This window comes from Rhea pennata, chromosome 11, assembly GCF_028389875.1.
Source record: "Rhea pennata isolate bPtePen1 chromosome 11, bPtePen1.pri, whole genome shotgun sequence".
Lineage (NCBI taxonomy): Eukaryota > Metazoa > Chordata > Aves > Rheiformes > Rheidae > Rhea > Rhea pennata.
This window is the reverse complement of record NC_084673.1, coordinates 2,567,575-2,587,618: the sequence shown is the minus strand read 5'-3', so window position 1 is coordinate 2,587,618 and position 20,044 is coordinate 2,567,575. Positions and strand designations below refer to the sequence as shown.

Sequence of the window (20,044 nt, the reverse complement as noted above, 5' to 3'; positions counted from 1 at the left end):
ATAAGAATAGGTATAAGCTATAACTCCAGTTCTACATGAGTTTGCAACTGATGAAATAATCTCATGAAACACACAAATTTGGTAGCGCTCAGGTTTTCTTTAAATTCACATGAGAATAAAATTTTGCTCTAATCCTGCCATCTGCTCCTCATCACGAGTAGAGCACGTTGAAGGATTGGGCCTCTCACTCCATTGTGTGAAAACTGAAGTGCTGTTTTATTTCTTAAAACTTAATATTATCTACAGTGATTCATCGAGTGAATATTCTGACTGGACAGCAGATGCTGGAATTAATCTCCAACCTCCAAAGAGACAAACCAGACAAGCAGCTCGGAAAATCTGTAGTAGTTCCGAAGATGAAAATGTGAAGGGAACAAAAGGACTGGAGGAAAAAAGAAGGAAACTTAAACAACCTAGAAAAAAGGTTAATAATTTTAAATTTTGAAGGCCTTTTTGGCTCTATGGATATAGTTCCCCCCCCCACCCCATAAGTAGTTGTGTTTTCAAAGTAAAATTTCTGAAAAGCAAGTATACAGTAAGAAAAATCCTACAGAGAACACAATAATGCTAGTATCAGAGTGGTCTGATCTGTTGTGCTATGAGGCGTAAATGTGCTTCCCTTCTCATGCAGGCAGCTTTCTGTTACTGGTGGGAGGTTTACTCCCAGATTTACATTCTTTGCTCCAGTTAGATGCATCTGTATGACATCTAAATTTTCTTTTCTTTTCTTTTTCTTTTTTTTTTTTCCTTTTCCTGTTTTGAAGCTGACATTTAGAATATTTCTAAGGAAAGAAATGTGATTATTTATGAACATCTTAATCTTCTATTATATTGTTAAAGAACATTTCTTGCCATCTAAAGACAGGATTTTTGGAAGGCTGGCATTTCAGCGTTGCTCAGCCCTTGTATTTAGCTATATAATCAGTTGTTCATATACTCTGCCATAGCAATTACAACTTGCACTTCAAATTTAATGTAATATATTTAAGAAACCGAGTGGACTGCTTTCGATGGAAGGTGAACCAAGTGAAGAATGGCTTGCTCCACAGTGGATCTTGGATACCATACCGCGTCGCTCACCTTTTGTCCCACAAATGGGAGATGAGGTAACGAGTGTAGCAATCTTGAAACTCCCGTCTAGGCTGATGAGCTTGTTTCAGTCATGGCTATTAAATCAAGGAATGTTTTCAATGAATCATGCTCAAAGTAGTCTGAGTTTTCAGAGAGCCAGTTGTTTGCAGTTGGCTTTTCTATGTCTCTTCTTGCACACACATAACTCTTATTAATAGCAGTGAGAATTTGTTGTGCATCTTCAAACAACCATATGCTTCTTAATGATCCCCATTTTGGAGGCTTGTACTAGTTGCTACTTTGGTGGCTGAGATAAATGTTTTTAGGGAGAAAAGTGCTTTGGAACAAAATAAGGGAACGTGCAGCTGGTTTTAAAAAGAATGGTGCCTGAGGTGTTTGTAGAAGTTTTTGAATAAACAGGAATACAATTATTTTTTTTCTTATTTCTTTTTAAGATCATATACTTCAGGCAAGGCCATGAGGCCTATGTGCGGGCAGTAAGGAAAGCCAAAATTTACAGTATTAACATGCAAAAACAACCATGGAACAAAATGGAACTCAGGGTAAGTTAAATAGTTACTTCAAAGAGCTGAACATCAGTATGTCTCTGTAATGTAAAATTGACATTAAAAAACAATATGAAAAGTATGATGAAAACGTTATTTTAAGGTTTATTTTAATTTTGGTACTAACATTTTAAAATGGATATTTTTATTAACACACAACCTTTACACCTCCTCGGTTCTAATAATAGGATGCCAAAAAGATACTAAAGAAAGTGAAAACTTACCTAGCATGGTATTCTTTTCCATTAGATGTGAAATATTTAGAATATTAAAGGAAAGAAAGTTCAAAATGAGAGCAATTAAGCACTGGAAATGGTTGCCTGGAGAGACAGTGGAATCTCCTTGAAGATTTTCAGAACTCGACAGGACAAGGCCCTGAGTTAACTTGACCTAACTTAGATGTTAGCCCTGCTATGAGCAGGATGGTGGACAAGATACCTGCCAGAGGTCCCTTTCCAACCTACGTTATTTTACGACTCTGTGGTTTCTCCCCCTCCTTGATGTACAGAACCCACAACTTTTTATATTTCTATTGATTCTCCGCAATGACCGAAAAGTTTAGATACTATTTACTAATCTCAGTGTAAGGGTAATAAGTGAGGTATCATCATGAGAAGATCTAAATGTATGCACAGGCTCTATGCATCTACTTAGGTGTGTAATTGTGCATGCTTTTCTCTTGAAAGAGCAAGACAGTAACTTGCTCTTGCTTTTTATATTATGGATTGATTGGTAGATGCTAGACTTGTATAGTTTTGTCAGATTTTTTGCTTTGAATCAATATAAGGAGTCCCCTAATATTTAATCCATAGTGTTATTTTATTTTATTTCTGCTTTACTCAGAATTCATATCAAGAGAAAAATGTAGAACTGAATGTTATATATGCTAATATTTGTATTCGTATATGTGGTTCTGTTGATGAAAATAATTGCGTTAGTGGAAAAATAGCTAGTTACTTATCTTAGGTATTCAGTAATTCCAGCTGTAGTGTAAGTAGTGACACACAGTACATCCTCAAAGGCATCACAGGGTAGTAAGGAAAAGGAAATGGTGTTTCACATAGGAAAGGAATCTTGCCACCTTCTGATGTTTGACAGGATATGATCACACCAGGCTGTTGTGTCCTCTTCTAAAGGAAGTATTTCCTTTGAATTTTCCCTGTACGTTGCTATGCAAAGGTGAGGAGAGGCCTTGGGTTTTGTCAAGTATAAACTTTGGTGCTGTCACTGTGGTTAAAACCAAAAAATGGTACGTTCCTTAGAAACTTCCTACAATAGTTAAATAAAATATGGGTACCTTGTTCATAAATATAGCATGGGAATGAGCGTTGTTTGTCTTTTTCATCCTCCTTTTGAAGGAGGCTGTGTTTTGATTTTTAGTTTTTGGTAATGAAATATGGGTGAAATTACTTGGGCTTAGAGTGGAAACAAATTTCTTTTTTATTTGTATACATTTGGTACTTTAACTTGGATATGTTTCTGTTTTCAACAAGTTAAAATAATACTATTCCATGCTTATTGATAAATAGGAACAAGAATTTGTGAAGACTGTAGGAATTAAATATGAAGTCGGGCCTCCTACGCTCTGCTGCTTGAAGCTTGCATTCCTTGACCCAATTACAGGCAAAATGACAGGAGAATCATTTTCCATAAAGTGAGTAACTGAAATGCTGCCGACTTTCTTCGAGAAATTTTCTTATAATTTAAAGCCTTCTCCCTTCCCCTCCCCACCTCCCTCTTTTTTGTCCTTTAAAGGCATAGTGATGGTATTTGTTTGTTACAACACCAAATCTGAAAATAAAATGCATGAAATTTTGTGTTTGGAGACTGAAAAGCTTGTCTGTATTGTACATGTAGATCTGTGCTTTGGAAAATAGTGGTTTTTTGGTTTTTGTTTGTTTGTTTTTCATAAAGGTACCACGATATGCCAGATGTTATTGACTTCCTTGTGCTGCATCAGTTTTATAATGAAGCCAAAGAAAGGAACTGGCAGATAGGTAACTACTGTTTTACCACTTACATGTGTTTGGCAACGTTTTTCACAAGTTATTTGATAGGATAATTTTTTTTTTTTTTTTTGAGATTGAGTAACTCCTGTGTATTTTAGACTTGAAAGTGGTGTTTGCAACAAATGTCAACATATTAAGTATACAGATTTTATACTACATTGTTTATGTTATGATAAAGAACCTAGAAGAGTATACATTTCTTCTTATTTTGTATTCAGCTTGAGAATCTTACTGTGTTTGCTTACTGTCTGAGGTTTCTACAACACTGCTGCAGAGTACTCCTGTGACTTTTCAGAGTCAGACTGTGTGTTTGTGATTTGTGGTGGTTTGTTCGTCAGACGGCGTGCAGCATCTCTAACGTGTGATACAAAGGACTCTACCACATATGATGATATGTCAAATGTTGGAAACTTTACTTCATGCTTGCTACAGTTGCTGTAGTAAAAGAAAAAAATGAGAGAAACTGTTAATAAGTCTATTATAGCAGAAGAATCAACTGTCGTATTGTGGTTCGAAGTGTGGAGGTATCTGTGGTTAAGTAAGAGAAATGTAGAAGTTTTCCCTTTGGAGGGAGGACTTGATCCCTGTGGTGCAAAATGTAGGAATCCAAGTAGTGCATTTAAGAAAGATAAAGCTGATTCTCTAAAAGAAGTATTTAGCAGTTACTTGCATTGTTCTTTAGCTAAATTCAGATTTTTTTTTTTCCTTCTAGGGGATAGATTTCGCAGTATAATAGATGATGCTTGGTGGTTTGGAACTGTGGAGAGTCAGCAGCCTTTCCAGACAGAATATCCTGATAGTTCCTTCCAGTGCTACTGTGTCCAGTAAGGACTTACATGGTTGTAATATATCAGAGATGTTTACACACTTCTGGGTCTCTTAGGTGTTTACATATAACTTAAATGTGTACCTCTGAGGACAAGGATCTCTTTTTCCATTTAAATAAATAATCAGCTACTTTGTGTTTATTGATGTATTTACAAACTTACTGCTAAAACAACACTATCAGTATGGACAGCAGTGCAGTGAATGTATAGGAGATACAAGGGAAAAACAAGGGGGCAAGTCTAGCTAGTGACACAGGCCCATTTCTAATAGACATGACCATTTCTTCTAAGTCTGTTCGAGAAAAGGCATCTCATTATATTCTGCCAGATGAAAAATCAAATGCTTTAATTTATGCATTTGAATGTAATTTTTTCTTTTTCTTTCCCTTGTGTTTTTTTTTTTTTTTTTTCCTCCAATAGCTGGGACAATAATGAAAGAGAGAGGATGAGTCCATGGGACATGGAACCAATCCCAGAAGGAAGTAAGTATGTTTTGAATTCATGTCCAGGTATCATTATATAGCTTTGTGACACTAATACTAGTACTTACCGTTGTTGAATTCTTCATGTTTAGCTGCTTATCCGGAGGAGGTTGGTGCCGGAGTTCCTGTGACTCCGGATGAACTGACAGCTCTTTTGTACAAACCCCAGGAAGGAGAATGGGGGGCCCATTCCAGAGATGAAGAATGTGAACGAGTAATTCGGGGGATTGAACAACTTCTTTCCCTTGGTATGTTTGGAGAGGGGGCAGAAGGATTAAGCGTAGGAGTGTGATGGCACCTAACTGTAGGGCAGACTGGATGAATTGTTGGGAGTTGGAATGGAGTATCTGAAATGTGCTTAACTAAATCAGTGAAAAAAGCCTTTTTAATTTCAAGCAGTGCCCTTCTCAGTTATACTTCCCTGTTTGTGAGGCTTGACCTGTTTCCTTTCAAGTTAATGAGGATTTTTAGTGGCTTGTATCCAAACACAAATGAGCAAAACATTGACTTAAACCCTCACCCGCCCAAAACCAACTAACAAATCCTCACCAAACATCCTCACCAACAAGGACCTTGGAAATACTTTCATAATGCAACTGTTTGATAGCATGATATTTTTAAAATTCTGCCCTATATTTGTACACAGAACACTTCTATATTCTTCATTTATGTCACTTCTTGCATTAGTGCTGTTGTAAGTGTGTATACCATGTTGCTTTTCAGCAATGCAATTGGCTGCTGCCTGGAAATCAGAAATGTGTTAATTAAACAAAAAATGCTTATTCAAATGTAATTAACAGATCATACAAGAGGAGGCATCCTGTCCTTTGGGTAGTGACTTGTCCAGCTGTAGATCTCTACTGCTTTTGCTGAATTATTAAAGAAAAAAATACCCAGAAACTGTTTAAAGGAATGTAGTTACTGTATTACTTCCCTTCTGATATCTTTTGTGGCATCTAAATTATTCTGATCTTTTGTCTTTTAGACATTTCTAATCCCTTTGCCGTTCCAGTGGACCTTAGTGCCTATCCCATGTATTGCACTGTAGTTGCTTATCCAACTGACCTCACCACAATCAGGAGGAGACTTGAAAACAGATTTTATAGGTCAGTTTGATTTATTTGTTCTTAACCTACGTTTTCTATAGCCTAACCTAGAATTGTGTGTGTAGCTGAATACCATGTAATGCCACTTTGGTAGTCTGTTTTTTTTGGTGAGCCAGCAGCCTAAGATCCAGTTCTATTTGATCTTTTACAAAGCAAATTTAGATAATATTTTTGTTTGGCCACGTCATTAAGACAAAAGCTGATGTCTGGATCTGGGGTGTCTTTGTTTAAAATACTGAATCTTATTCTCTGTACACATTGTAGATGAAGCAAATATGCTCTGCCTGTATCTCTACTGCCTTTGAGCCAGATGCTTTGCTTGTAGTGCAGTTGCCAGAAATGAGCTAAAAAGTGCTATAAACTAGAAGTCTCAGCATTTCCAGTTAGTTTGAAGCAATCAAAACTGTGGGAACAAAGACATGTACCTTGGTGTCTGGCAACCTGTTTCCCATGGACCTGGATTACCCAATTCCCCCCCCCCTTGTTTTTTTTTTTTTTTTTTTTTTTTTTTTTTTTTTTTAAAAAAAACAAGAACATCTTCTGAACTAAGGAGGGAAATAACATACATAATCTCTTTTCTCTTTTTCCTTTCCCTTTAGGAGAATCTCAGCACTGATGTGGGAGGTACGTTACATTGAACATAATGCCAGGACTTTCAATGAGCCGGACAGTCCTATAGTTAAGGCAGCCAAAATCGTAACAGATGTCTTACTTCGCTTCATTGGGTAGGCGTGTTTCTTTTTACTTGACAGAACTGGCATCTTAGATTTCTGAGGTATTTTGTTATGTATTTTGACTTCTGTTATTGCCCTGCAGAGATCAGAGTTGTACCGATATTTTAGAAATATATAACAAGGTGAAAGCAGAAGACCTAAGCAGCACTGATGAAGAGGAAGAGGTAAGAGCATTAAGTACGATCATCAGAATTTTTGCCTTTTTAAATTCAGTATCTGGAAGAAGTTTGAGCAAGAATTTTTGTAGAGCCTTTGTTTTATGGGTAGTTACTGTAAGTTTTTGAGATAAGCCTATTTAGGCCATTTGTGTAGCTCACCTGGGACGATAAGCTCCTTCCAGTTTGTAAAATGGATTCATGGAACTGTGTGTCTTAATGTTCTCTAAGTGCACAATGTTTTGTTGTCCAAAGAAATATTAGTAAGCAGGGGGAATATGAATTAGGGTTGTTTTTCTCTCTGGAGAACCAGATGGACAGAAGCTCTTTCATTGGCAGGAAGCAGCAGAACTGGTTTTCCTTTGTAATTCTTTGTCCTTTCTTGTCAGTCATACAGTGAAGGGAATGACAGATAGAAACCAGTTTAGATATCACTTCCTTTACCTTTCTCTCTCTTCTTCTACCTTCTCCCCTTAAATGCAGTTTGTACATATTTTGAAATGCTGTACTTTACATTTTAAAGCTGTGACCTCTTGAAAACTAAATCACTTGTTTTTGTTTTACTACTTTGGTGTAGGTTACTAATACATGAGCTAGTCTGAGTGAAATGCAGTTGTGAAGTTATCTCAGTTGTGATTTGCAATTATTTAACCTAAACTTGGTTGCTGGTATAACCTCTATATGCTTGTGGCTGTCGCAGAAACCTTGTGTCATTTGTAATTCTTTGTAATAAACTACTGTGGAACAAGGACAGCAGATAATTGTTACTTTTGTCATCTTTGCTACAGATTCACTAAATCTGTAAGTTACAGATTTAGAAGTGCTATTGCCTTAGATTTGTATATGAAACTTAAAATGTATACTACAATGCAATTTTTTAATTACTTTTATAAAAATAAACATATAATAAATGCAGTTATTTTCACAGACTCTTTCAAGAGTATTTTGAAGAAAAATAAGGGTTCCCATGACCTAAAATAGCAGATCCTCCTTTCCTATCTCCACATACTTGGGAGGACTGTACTTTGTTGTTGTGAATCTGACCTGTTCCATATCAAACAGTGATCACAAGTGTCCAACGTTCTTACTAACTCTCCTTCCTTTCTCCCTGGCCCTTCAAAGACCATGTCTTGGTTTTTGAGAAGCCATAATCCCCAGATCGCCAGTCTCTTCCTTGGCACCGCAGAGTTGAGCCAGAGCAGAAATATGTTATCGTTCCCATGGAGCCTTCTCTTCAGTAAAGCTCTCTTTAGGTGTATCCCCGATGCATCTGAGGCTTGGCTGAGCCCCTGGTCAGAGGGCCAGAGCAGCCACAGCGGGTCTGATCCCCGCTGCTCTGCACAGTCTTTTTGAACTGTAGGTGCCACGGAGCAGATGAAGTTGGTAGGTCCAGTAGCCTGTCCCGAGTAAGGTGCCACAGAGTGAGTCTGTTCCCCAGAGAGGCTGCCTGTGCCGCTAGCACGCCGGTCTGCTGTTGTGTTCAGCATTGCTGGGCCCCGTGTGAAGAAGGGGTAGTGGCTCGGGGGAATGGGATTGCTTTCTGGCCCAAAGAAAAGATAATCTTTTCCAGTGGTGCCTGCTCTCCTTGGGTTCTGGTGTTTTTCTTACTGTGTCCCACTCAGACCTGTGCCCTCCCTGGTACGTGTGCTGCACGTTGCTGACTCCAAACTTCTTCCTTTGGAGAGCAATCCTTTCTTCTCACCGTGTTGAAAGTGGCTTGCTACAGGGAATCATCATGGAGCTTTTTACTTCTTGATCCTTCTTGTTCTGACTTCTTTATAGAAAAAAAAAACAAACAAACAAAAAAAAAAACATATGAGCCCTTAGTGCATTAGGTTTGACTTCACTTAGAAATCCCAGGGTAAAAGATGCATTGCTTAGATGTTCACGGGTAAGTTACGTGCTGCACACTGACCACAACGTTTGGGATCAAGAGGAAATTGTCACCCCAGTCAGGTTGGCTGAGACTACTGAAAAATTCTTTTCTTCCGTAGTAAGAAGCCTCATTTGTCTGTGATGGGGAGGTTTAGTTACTAAGTATGCAAACATGCAGACCTATTAGCAGTGCCTTCAGCGTCTTCTGCTCTCTTTCTGGGATATGTTGTAGTTGCAGTTCTTACTTTGTAGCACATTTAAGACTTGTGTAGAAAGCACTGCAAATGGTTTGTGATGATTTAGGGAGCAGAGCAGCTCCTGGCTATAAGCCTGTATAACCTGATGTCTGGATTTTGGATGGACATGTGCAGATTCGATGCTCATTTGGGGATCCAATGTGCTTGGTTTTTTTGTTTGTTTGTTTGTTTTTTTGTTGTTGTTTTTTCTCCCTCCCTTTTGAACTATTAAGTGAGAAATGTGGGCTTTCTCCTCTTCTATTTATGCTTCTTTCTTCTCGAGTCTGATTCATTCATTGCACTTGAGTACTTTAAAACAGTCTGTTGCTCACTTTTGGAGTTTTAGCCCTGTTTGTTTTCCTTATTGTGTCTGCATAGAAGCGTTCATGTGTGTAATCGTTACCTTTTTCTTTAGGTGGCAGAAGTAGATGTAGATTCAGATGCTCCAGGAACATCCTCTGGAAAAAGACGAGTGAGTAAACTCTTCTGGTGGGGCTAGGTTGTGAAGGGAGAAAGACTGGGTACAGAATCGCATCCATTTAAGTCTGGAATAGCTTAAATTTGTCATAGGCTATAGTCTATAGGACTAACTGTGCTAATTAGCCAAGCGTATGTGAGTGCTGGCAGCGAAGGATGTTAGTTTATAGGAAAATTGATTCAAATGCTGAAGAATCGTTTTTTATTTGATCTAGAACAAGGTCCATTTTCAGTCCAATTTGAGTGAAAACTGACAAAAAATAGCAAGTTTGGATCTGAAATATTGCATACCTCTCCTGGATTTGAATATTCATGTACTGATGAAAAAAAATATTTCTATAAATTGCATATTGTTATGCTATGAATGTAAATGTGTGTTAATCTTAATGCAATTCTGTTTTCAGTTGTAGACTTCTGCTCTGAATCAGATCTCTAGTAAATTAATAGGAATCTAAGGTGTGAAGAATCTGCGTACTCGCAAAAATGATAGAGTATATCTGGTTCCCTGCAGGTAAGACGACCAGTAAAAAGACAGCCTGTGAAAGCAAGCCCTGATGCTTGGAAAGAGCAATGCAAGCAGTTATTAAATCTGATTTATGAAAGAGAGGACTCCGAGCCTTTCAGACAGCCGGTGGATCTCTTTTCCTATCCCGTAAGTACGACTTTTGTATTCAAAATGAAAAAAACCTGATGTTCATCCTTTTGGCAAAGTTCTATGCTGGGCATATTGCGAAGCTCTGCCTTTCCGAGTTGGAATGGCTCATGTTCTGTGCGCTGGTGTTTTCAGAGAATTATCTACAGTAACTCTAAAATCTCTTTTCTAAGTGGTAATAATTATTTGAGGTAATAATTGTGGGTAAATACCTAGGTGTTTTTATTGACATAGAATTCACTTTTGTTCACCTTTATTATTTACTTGTGTGTTCTTACAGGATTATCGAGACATTGTAGACACTCCTATGGACTTCAGCACTGTGAAAGAAACCTTGGAAGCAGGAAACTATACCAGTCCCTTGGAATTCTACAAAGATATTCGTTTAATATTCTGCAACTCTAAAGCTTACACTCCTAATAAAAAGTCTCGAGTAAGTAATAAATGCCTTCTCTACAAGATCCTGCCTTACATGAATACAGTCCATGAAATATAGTTTGTATCTGGAGAGCAAACTACAGCATTTTAAAATAAAAATGAGGAGTCCATGTCACTGGGACCTGTGTTTATAAATTTGCTTTGTTTTGCTCACTAGAATCACTTTTGACCTGAATGCATTTTTATCTGAATTTTCTGAACTTAAAGCTTCTGAGAAATTCTATGGTTACTGTTGCTGTCATTTCTTTGAACATTTGTAGCAGAAAACTGATCACCAGTTTCTTTTATTTTTTCAGTGATTTATTCCTGGAATAGAGGTTATCAGTTTCGTAGCAGTATATGTATAGCACAATATTTTAAAATATACTGTTAATGCAAGTATTATGCAATTTTTCTATTACTGGAAGAAATGAGAAGCGTGATACTTAATTTTTTCTAGTTTACTTCATATACTTTGCAGTGCTTCTGCATGGTATTGCCTTGGTTGTCTGTCAGTGCTAAGTGTGCAATTTTCTCCATGCAGGAATAAGAATCTACATAGGCAGAAAAAATGTGCTGGACTGGAGCCCTAAACAGAATATGGCGAGAGGGAGAGGGTAGATTGAAATGTTAGAACGTGGGTATGTTTTATTTGAGCTAGATGAAATGAGTAAGTGTAATGGACTGACCAGGTGAACATAGCTATGCTTTCTCTGCCGTCCATCGCCTCTCAGCTTATCCTAAGCTGCTGAACGATCAAACTGTTCTACAGGTTTTCAAATGCTCTAGTAATGTATCACTTACACTCATAATATCACAAGCTGGCAGGAGGACACAGATGCAGTTATTACCACTGCTGATGTGAAATAGAAAATTCATCTTGCTGATGTCTTCATAATATAAAGGTAGAAAGAATTTTTATTATATTTCCAGACATTAAGCAGAACTGGTGTTTTTATGACCTTATCATTGTAAGGAAAAGCTGCATATTAAATAAAATGCTTAAGTTCTGACAAAATGACATCTCCCACACACATCACTTAGCATATTGGAGAAGAATATTTGTTACAGTACTAATATTTCTAAAAGGAATAGGAGCATTTATAAATTAAGAATAAAACACGTGCTGCCTGGGACTAGACAGAGCTATGATTGTTTAGGGCACAATAAGACACAGAATTTAATCTGAAAAATTTATATGGGGTGCCTAATGTGTGGTTAAGCAAGATTTTATTACGCTGTGAAGCAGAGGAAAGAGGAGAGCGTGCTGTGGAGAACTTTCAGTCCAAGCACAGGTGCTGCTAAACGGGAGGGAGCAGGAAGCAGTGCGGCGTTACTAGTCGGCTGAAGAGTGCTGGTCTTGGCTCATCCGTGCACTGGCAACCGCTGTGTGTTGTATAGGCAGGGTGGTGAGAGACAGCTTGTCGCAGGGTGGTGGTGTGGGGTGGGGCGACTCCTCCTGGGTGCTGGTCAGCAGGAGAGAAAGCACAAACGTTTCCCTAACTGAAGGTGGACTGAACACTCGGAATTGGATACGGGCTGAAGGACAGGCTGGGGGTGAGCTCTGAAGACCGGTAACTTTTGCTTGCTTTAATGGAAAAGAAGTCAGTAAAGGATTGTAAAAAGACAGATGTTCTGTCTGAGGGTATTCTGTGCGCTTAATACCAGATGAAATTTGGTGACTGACTGACTGCTGCGTGCTCCCTGGGAATTTCCAGTCTCGTGCATTGATAACTGAACAACTTGTGAATCAACAAATAATTTAGTGGTCCATCAATATCCCTATGCTTAAATACCGTGAGGTGATCTTTGTGGGAGAGCTGGGGTGCACAGCGCGGCCTTCTGCCACTGCGGGTTCACCTGCTGCCAAATGTGTGTCAACATCCTGAGTTTTTCGTAGCCCGTCCTTGCAACAGCATCCTGAATGGAGGCAAGTGGGGCAAGACACCGTCAACTGGAGCTAGAGAGAGGGATGTTGCCGTAAAGTAAGGGTCCGGAGGAGAATTAAATTCTGTGAAATGGAAAGGAAAGCCTGTATCAAAGAGGTTTTATTCAGAGAGACCGCAAGAAATGGGAAGAGTTCTGATTCCAAGGTGAAGTCCTTGATGGTTTTTGTGCAGTTTTCAGAAAAGTAGGTGTAGCAGAGAGGTATAGGTATGAGGAGGCAATTAAGAGCTTTGTTTTATTTATGCTGAATTTAACTATTAGTCTGTCATAACTAAAAAGACATCCGAACAGGAGGCAGTGCTTCTATGTTGCAGGTATCTGTTTTTCTTTAATCTTGTAAATATTTTGTACTGTAAATACTTTATGAAAACGCTTCCTCTTGTGAGAATAACCATGTACCATTAATGGAAATTGTCTGTGGAGATCCTTGTAGTTGAGTGACGGCATGACTTTTTCTTTTGGACTGTTAAGAATGAAGTCTGGGTGTCTGTGATTTTTTTTTTTTTTTTTTTAACTAATCTTCCAGTTAGTAAACTTTCAATAAATATAGCTATGACTTCTTCCTCCAGATTTACAGCATGACACTTCGACTCTCTGCCTTATTTGAAAATCATATGAAAAACATCATCTCTGAATACAAGTCAGCAATGCAGTGTCGGAAGAGGAGAAGGCCACGGTACCGAAAACGACTAAGAAGCAGTAGCAGTTCACCCTCAACTAGCAGAGCGTCCAGGTAACTTCATGACAGTGACACTTGCTATCAGAATCATTTGAGAGATTTGATGTTGGTGGCAGACAGACCTTTGTGAATAACCAGTCGACAGCAGTATTGCTCATTTCCTGGTACAGTTGCTCTCTCAGGTGATCAAATCATGAGGTCTAATCTTATGTTCGCTTTGTAGTTTGTACATAATTCTGGTAAGCGAAAGGCTAGGTGATTAGTAGTATTCCTTCTGGGTACAATGGAAAAAAAGTTTCTTTCTGCCTCCCCTTGGCAACTATCAAGAAAGATCTGTATAACACTTCACAGGCTTCTATATGACGCGTAATCAAAGTAAACTAAATGTAGTTTTTGCAAAACCACATGTATATCAAACAGAATGACATTGTCACTTTTTTTACTGTTACTAGAGATATGCAAATTCTGGGAAATGGAAATCATTTATATTATATATATGCTGCAAAAGAAAGACACTTTGAGGTGGGGGGATTGTTTTTCGTTTTAGTTCCCTGTTAACAGTTTCATTTCTCTGGGATGTTTTGTGTCGTCAGCCCAAAGGGGAAACAGAAGCAAATGAAGATGCAGCCTAAAAGCAACCAGAATACCTCACTGCCTTTGACTAGGACTAGTTCTTCAGTTTCATCTCATGGTGGGTTGAAACTTCTTTTTTTTTGAGAAATTTTAAGATAAATAGCGTCTAAAATGTATGCTGTCCTTTGTAACAATTTTTATTTGCAGAGTGATGAAAAAACTGATAGGTGCTTAATACTCAGTTTAAATCTTAAATTCATGAGACACGTGTGTAACCCACCTGTTGGATGAGCAAGTAGCAAGAGCATGTAAATGTGTTATCTGTAGACTGTGTTAGCTAAACGTGACCCTCCATCTGTTAGTAAGGTACTGGAAAGTGTCAGGGAATTGGGAAACTTGATCTCTTCTTGGTAAGAATTAATTAACGTGACAAGAGCCTAGGCTTTCTGTACATGGGCGTCTCTGCAGCAATTTCAAACACATTAAGTTAGTTAAATTTGAGTTACTGCTTGGAGGAATGTACATCTCCTCGTGACCGGAGAAAGAACCCGGGGAGGCTAATCTCCTGACATAGGCAGCTACCCTGGGTAAGGCAAAATCTGCCCAAAATGCCTTTGCATTTCAGCCCTGTAAACAGAGGATAGACGGTGCACTGTTGAGTTGGTGGTGACCTGTCTTAAGTTTCAGATACAGCAGAGGAACCTTTGGGTTCAGCCACTGGTGAGGAGATGGAAGGCCAGCCATCTTCATCAGGCTCAAATACACAGAACCGAAGTGGAAATACCGTTGATCCAGGGAAAAGTAGACCGATCAGAAGTAAATCAACGCCAGTAAAACAAGGTGGGGGGAAAAAAAAAGTAGTATTGTTCTCTGAGTGACTGTTTTCCCTAGAAACAAAAGATATTGCTTCTGTCTGATGATTTTGATCATTTTTCCTGAGTCTAACATTGTTATAGCCCTGAACTATGCTACAAAGGAATTAAGTTAACTTACTTTTTACAGTTCTGAGGTCTGTTCTCTGAGCTGCAGCGCACACACGATACCACACACCCTACAGTGAAGACTTTTAAAACTTCTCCAGATGGAAAAACTTAAATTCTCAATTAAGATCCCCACAGATACAAATAAGCAAACTAAATCAACACAATCCCCTCTCCAGACCTTTTCCTTTTATTAATCAAGTTGAAACCGAAGAGAAAGAAAAGTTATAAATTTTGAAGTACTTTGGTCATAACTAAAACTTAGTGCAAGTTCCTGCTCCTGTGTTGTAACAATGCTGTTTGCTATAGGAAAGCTTTTGGCTTCGCATGTTAGAGAAGATTTTTAACCTCCGTGGTCAGATTTGCAGCTCTGAAGAATGCACTGTTTTAGGACCTAAACCAGCAAAGCACTTTACTATATTTTTAACTTAAGGTGTTCAGCAATTCCATTGAGCTTTTTAAAATTACTTACCGTCTTGAAACTGTGTGTGAAATATACCCTGGACTAAGGTTTTCAGGACATGTATTTGAGAGCAAATAAATACTGCTTGCGGAGTATTATATTAATGTGTATTATGAGGTTTTAAATGAATTTGATTTTTTTTTTAACCTAGATAACTTAGGCAAAAATACCTTTCATGTGAGTAAATTTAGATGTTTGTGTCTGAGCTAGTCACTCTCGGCTCATTTTCTTGACTGAATTTTCAGTAGATACTTAGTCAACAGAGTTTGTGGTGCTTGCTGTAGGGTAAGATGAACTGTGTTTAAATTTAGTCTGATAAATTTCCCCCTTAGAGCATAGCTGTTCCTCTCCATGGAATATAGAAGTCATTTACTGCAATGAGCTCAGTTAGATCTCTCCTGGATGCGCCCCACAAGCAGATGAGATGAATCCTATTTCTTTGACCTGATTTGGCTCAGTCATGATGATTATAACTGATTGGATTATTTTGTGTTTGCTTAGATCACTCTCCTGATGGACCACTTACAAATGGTGATGGCAGAGAACTTCGAATAGGAGTCAAGAGGAAGCTAGTAAGTGCATCAGAAGATGATGAGCATCTAGAGGAGGCAGAGGAAGAGGAAAAGAAGAGAGAATTAAAAGAAAAATCTGGTTTATCTTCATCAGAAAGTGGGGAATCAGGATCGAGTTCAAGTTCTGAAAGCAGAAGTGGCTCTGATTCAGACTCTGAATCAACATCTAGAACAGATCAGGATTACATTGATGGAGACCACGACTACAGCAAAGTTGTGCAATCCAAAAAACCCAAAAGAAAAATCAAAAGAAAAATTGCCAGTGGCAAAAGAAATTGGCAGGGCAGAGGGACAGGGAGGAGAGGTAGATGGGGGAGGTGGGGGAGATGGAGTAGAGGGGGAAGAGGCGGAAGAGGTGGAAGAGGCTGTGGCAGAGGAAGAGGTGGTGGCAGGGGAGGAAGAAGAGGCCGAGGTGGTAGAGGAGCCTCACGAGGAGCCACCAGAGCCAAACGTGCCCGCATTACAGATGATGAGTTTGAAAATCTCTTTGGAGGACAATTTGGTGAAAATATGTTTGGAGGGCGATTCAGCAGGCCACCTCGAATCAAAACAAGGAATGAGGGCAGGAGAACTGTCTTGTATAACGATGATTCGGATAATGACAATTTTGTGCACACCGAGGATCCTTTGAACCTTGGTACTTCCAGGTCAGGCAGGGTGCGTAAAATGACAGAAAAAGCCAGGGTGAGCCATCTCATGGGATGGAATTATTGACAGATGAAAAACTTTGGAACAATTCTAAAAGAACTTCAATGGCCTTCTACTGCAGGGATTTTACCAGAAAATCTACCAAGCAAGTTGTGCGGGGACTCCACTCACTTTTCACAGTGGTGCTTTTCCATTATGTCAGTATGCATTTGTTTTAAAACTTCAGATCGCCACACTTCATTGGTCAAAATAAGCCTTATTCATTAGGCCTTAAATTGCAGAAATTCTTCCCCACGCACTACAAGCTCATCACATTAAAGAGGCTTCCAGCTTCTCGATAAGAACATGACATTTTGAATCATGCTTATGAATTTCTTCCCTTGTTTTGTTTCTGTATTATAGAAATAGCACCTTCTTACAGAGTTTTTATGTGGTTTCTGCCATAAATCCTTATACACAGTAATAATTATAACTTTTGCACAATACACCAATCCTAAAGGCAGCTATAAAATGTTTACAGTTTCTATATTGTAAGAAGGATCTGGATTATTTTAATCTTCCCAGGCCAAACATTCATGAATTGTGCTGAACTGAAGTATATCTATACTACAGTTACGGGGGTCCTGATGTGCTTTCTCTCGGTTCTTTATTCATGTAAAAAGTGACAAAGGGTTGGTGCCTTGTAAATATGTAGCAAACCTTTGATGTGGTGTGTCCTATGTGTGCATTAACTTTATTAAAAAGAGAATACTTGAGAAGTATGAATATCTAGACAAAAGGTGCCAAATGCAAAAGTTACTTGCATCTATTTTCTTTTTGTCCTCTCATATTTTTATAGTATTAATAGAGATTGTGCAGCTAAGGGGTAACTTCAACATTTGAAAGGTTCCTCCTCTTCAAAGCATAACATGATTCGTAATAGTAGCTCAGCTACCTCTATTTACAACTACTGGAAACTTAAAAGAAAATAGATGCTATTGTTCAGTATGTGTTGAAGAAGAGGCAAGGAGGAGCATAGAGGGATGGAAATGCTTGCTAAGCTGTAAAGTAACTATATCTTCATTATATTGACACAGTGAAAACAAATCTAAATAATTATCAGTTTTCAGAAGCATAATGCTTTCAGCCGGTGGTAATTTGTTTGTGCAGATAGGCCAACTGTCTCCCACGCATTTCTGCTACCACTTACTCAGTGCAAATTTGTGTTTATTTTAATTTGTCCCTTGATGCTTCTGAGGAAGCCGGACGGAGCTGTAGTATCTCTGGTGGCTCCTCTTACTTTATGGCAGTACCAGTAAGATTCTCTTCACATCCTGCAGAAAGACTCTTGTATCTCAAGCTTCCAGAAGAGAATTCATGTTGCACTGTATGCTTCTCTTTTGTTATACTGAAAAATACTGACTTGAAAACAGAAATCATTTTGGTAGGAATGGTACAGAATGTGATGGTATCTGGGAAGTTTGTAGTCGTGCTCCTCGATGAAAGACAGGCCATCTCTGTGCACAGAAATGTGTTTTCACATGGGGTGAGCTGGAGGTTAGCAGCCTCTTCGTAGGGTCTGGTTGGAATATAAATGGGGCTCAATTTTTCTCCCTCTATCTAAATGTGTCTGACGTTTCTATCTTGGTGAAGAGAGTGAGTTAGGTTATGCGGAGAGAACAAATGAAAAAGAGAAGTTTTTGATGGAGTGTTTATTTATTGTTTGTTTTTAAAAACCTTCATCCAGTATCCTTAACTTTGTTCTTCTGTGCACAGCTTGGTCAATAATTCTGGAAAACCTCAGGCAGTGTGACCCCTGTATATTCTCAGATGCAGAAGAAATTTAATTTTTGACTTTCTATATTAAGCACTAGCTATTTTATCTCGCTTTCCAAAAATTCTAGTTAGATGCAAAATAACTTGAAAAAATGCAGAGGTTTAGTTTTGTGATGGAGGAGGGTATATCCTAAATTGTTAAGAGCATTAATATGAGCTTATGGTACAGTACAGAAATCATACATTTTTCCTTTAATAAGAATTGTTTCGGATTAGCTATAGTCCATTTCTGGACTTAATTCAGTTTTGTTTTTGATGGAAAAAAAATCAGAGTCTCTCCTAGTTCTGTATTGGGCTTTAAAATATAAACACCTGTCTTATCATCTCTTATATATATAAAATATATATATATATTTATAAGAAATTATTATTTCTTTGAATGATTGGTCCTCTTGCATAGGGTAACCAGGAAAAGGATGTATGCATAGTCGGAATCATACCCCTTCTAGGTGAGTTCTATTCAGCTAATATAAACACTATGGTTTCTATTCTAAAGCCTGAAAATCTTGAAATGCAGAAGAAATGCTTTTCAGGTATTTCTCACTGGCAGAAGATCCACTTACTAATTTATTTTGTGTAGGGCTTGAGGGGAGATAAAATGTGGGTTCCAGAGAAATCATAAGTTTGTGTATTTTAGCAACAATTAGAATAAGATTAAATATGTTCTTAAATGTATCTTTTCTATGTAATGAAGTACTGTGAAGATAACAGTGAAGCATCACTTTGCTGTGGCGTAAGTATTAATCAAATGCGTTACATGATTTAGGAGCTAGACAGCAGGGTGTGCTAGAACAACAGAGCTATTGCTTATTGTTTTAAAAAAATGGGGGTTTTTTTGTGCATGAGAACCTTTTTATAAGCATGAAAAGAAGTAACTTGTTTTTAGAAATGTTATTTTTACTTGGTTTTGTATCTGGGTTCTTTCTCCGAGTTAGGCTTTTGATTTCTCATAGCCTCCTTCTGTGGATTATTTGTAATTTTGCAGTAACTTGGACACTGTCTCTCAAATCCCATGCTCTACTTGGAGCCACAGAAAACTTAGTATCAGCCCAAAAGGCGCAGCAGAAGCAGCGAAATGATTTGAGCCTTGCGCCATCAGGATCGCAGAACGGTCTCAGCCGTGACCCAGAGCCCAGGCAGCGCCGTGCGAAGTTGCCGAGGTCCCCGGTGCCCGGTCTCGACGTTCGCGCTTCCGCCGGGGCCCCCGGCGGCTCGGCTGGCGGCGGGCTCACCGCCCGGGAGCCTGATCCCGGAGCGTCCTGAGGGCGGCCCGGCGGCCGGGCAGCCCGGGGCCGCCTCTCCCCGGGCAGACTTGGCTCGCAGGCGTCGCTGCGTCGAGGTTTCCTCTAGACGCGAAATGTCGCCCGCTTCTCCTCCCGCGCGCCAGAGGACTTGAGGCCGTTCAGAGCCATCTCCAAGTTCGGGCTCGCCTCCCGCGTGATTTTGCTCGCGGCGGATTCAGCCCTGAATGCTTTGTCCTCTCCGGAGGTGGGGCTGAAGGTCTTGTGTGCATCTTTATTTCCAGATTTGTCCTGGTTACAAATCTGCGCGCGCGCTTGCTCTCTTCCTGCGCCAGGGCGTGAATGACCAAGTTGATCCGTCAGTACTGACGTGCTGTTGCATCAGCTCAGCCCTGACTTTGCCTGTTTTTAAGTTTCTCTTATCACTTTGTTTTCCTCTTATTCTCTTCCACCTCTTTTCCTTAGCTTCCCTGTATTTCTCCTTGCCCGTCTCCGTACCTTTCCTCCATGCTGCTTTTG

At 39.1% G+C, this 20,044-nt stretch overlaps 1 protein-coding gene across 4 annotated transcripts in view; it reads left to right on the top strand.

Moving 5' to 3' along the window:
• BRWD3 (bromodomain and WD repeat domain containing 3) overlaps window positions 1–19,163 on the top strand; it is a 59,410-nt gene extending 40,247 nt beyond the window's left edge. For 2 of the 4 annotated variants that reach the window (XM_062584990.1, XM_062584993.1), the window contains 18 exons: window positions 247–424; window positions 990–1,106; window positions 1,527–1,634; window positions 3,167–3,291; window positions 3,552–3,634; window positions 4,359–4,470; window positions 4,894–4,955; window positions 5,048–5,203; window positions 5,941–6,061; window positions 6,661–6,786; window positions 6,878–6,959; window positions 9,477–9,533; window positions 10,050–10,190; window positions 10,471–10,623; window positions 13,124–13,287; window positions 13,827–13,924; window positions 14,488–14,646; window positions 15,751–19,163. In XM_062584990.1, the coding sequence (XP_062440974.1) occupies window positions 247–424; window positions 990–1,106; window positions 1,527–1,634; window positions 3,167–3,291; window positions 3,552–3,634; window positions 4,359–4,470; window positions 4,894–4,955; window positions 5,048–5,203; window positions 5,941–6,061; window positions 6,661–6,786; window positions 6,878–6,959; window positions 9,477–9,533; window positions 10,050–10,190; window positions 10,471–10,623; window positions 13,124–13,287; window positions 13,827–13,924; window positions 14,488–14,646; window positions 15,751–16,535 (2,827 nt within the window). In that variant the 3' untranslated portion in view covers window positions 16,536–19,163. The remainder of the gene's footprint in view (window positions 1–246; window positions 425–989; window positions 1,107–1,526; window positions 1,635–3,166; window positions 3,292–3,551; window positions 3,635–4,358; window positions 4,471–4,893; window positions 4,956–5,047; window positions 5,204–5,940; window positions 6,062–6,660; window positions 6,787–6,877; window positions 6,960–9,476; window positions 9,534–10,049; window positions 10,191–10,470; window positions 10,624–13,123; window positions 13,288–13,826; window positions 13,925–14,487; window positions 14,647–15,750) is intronic. The other 2 variants (XM_062584992.1, XM_062584991.1) reach the window with 2 other exon arrangements.
• Window positions 19,164–20,044: the final 881 nt, after the last annotated feature.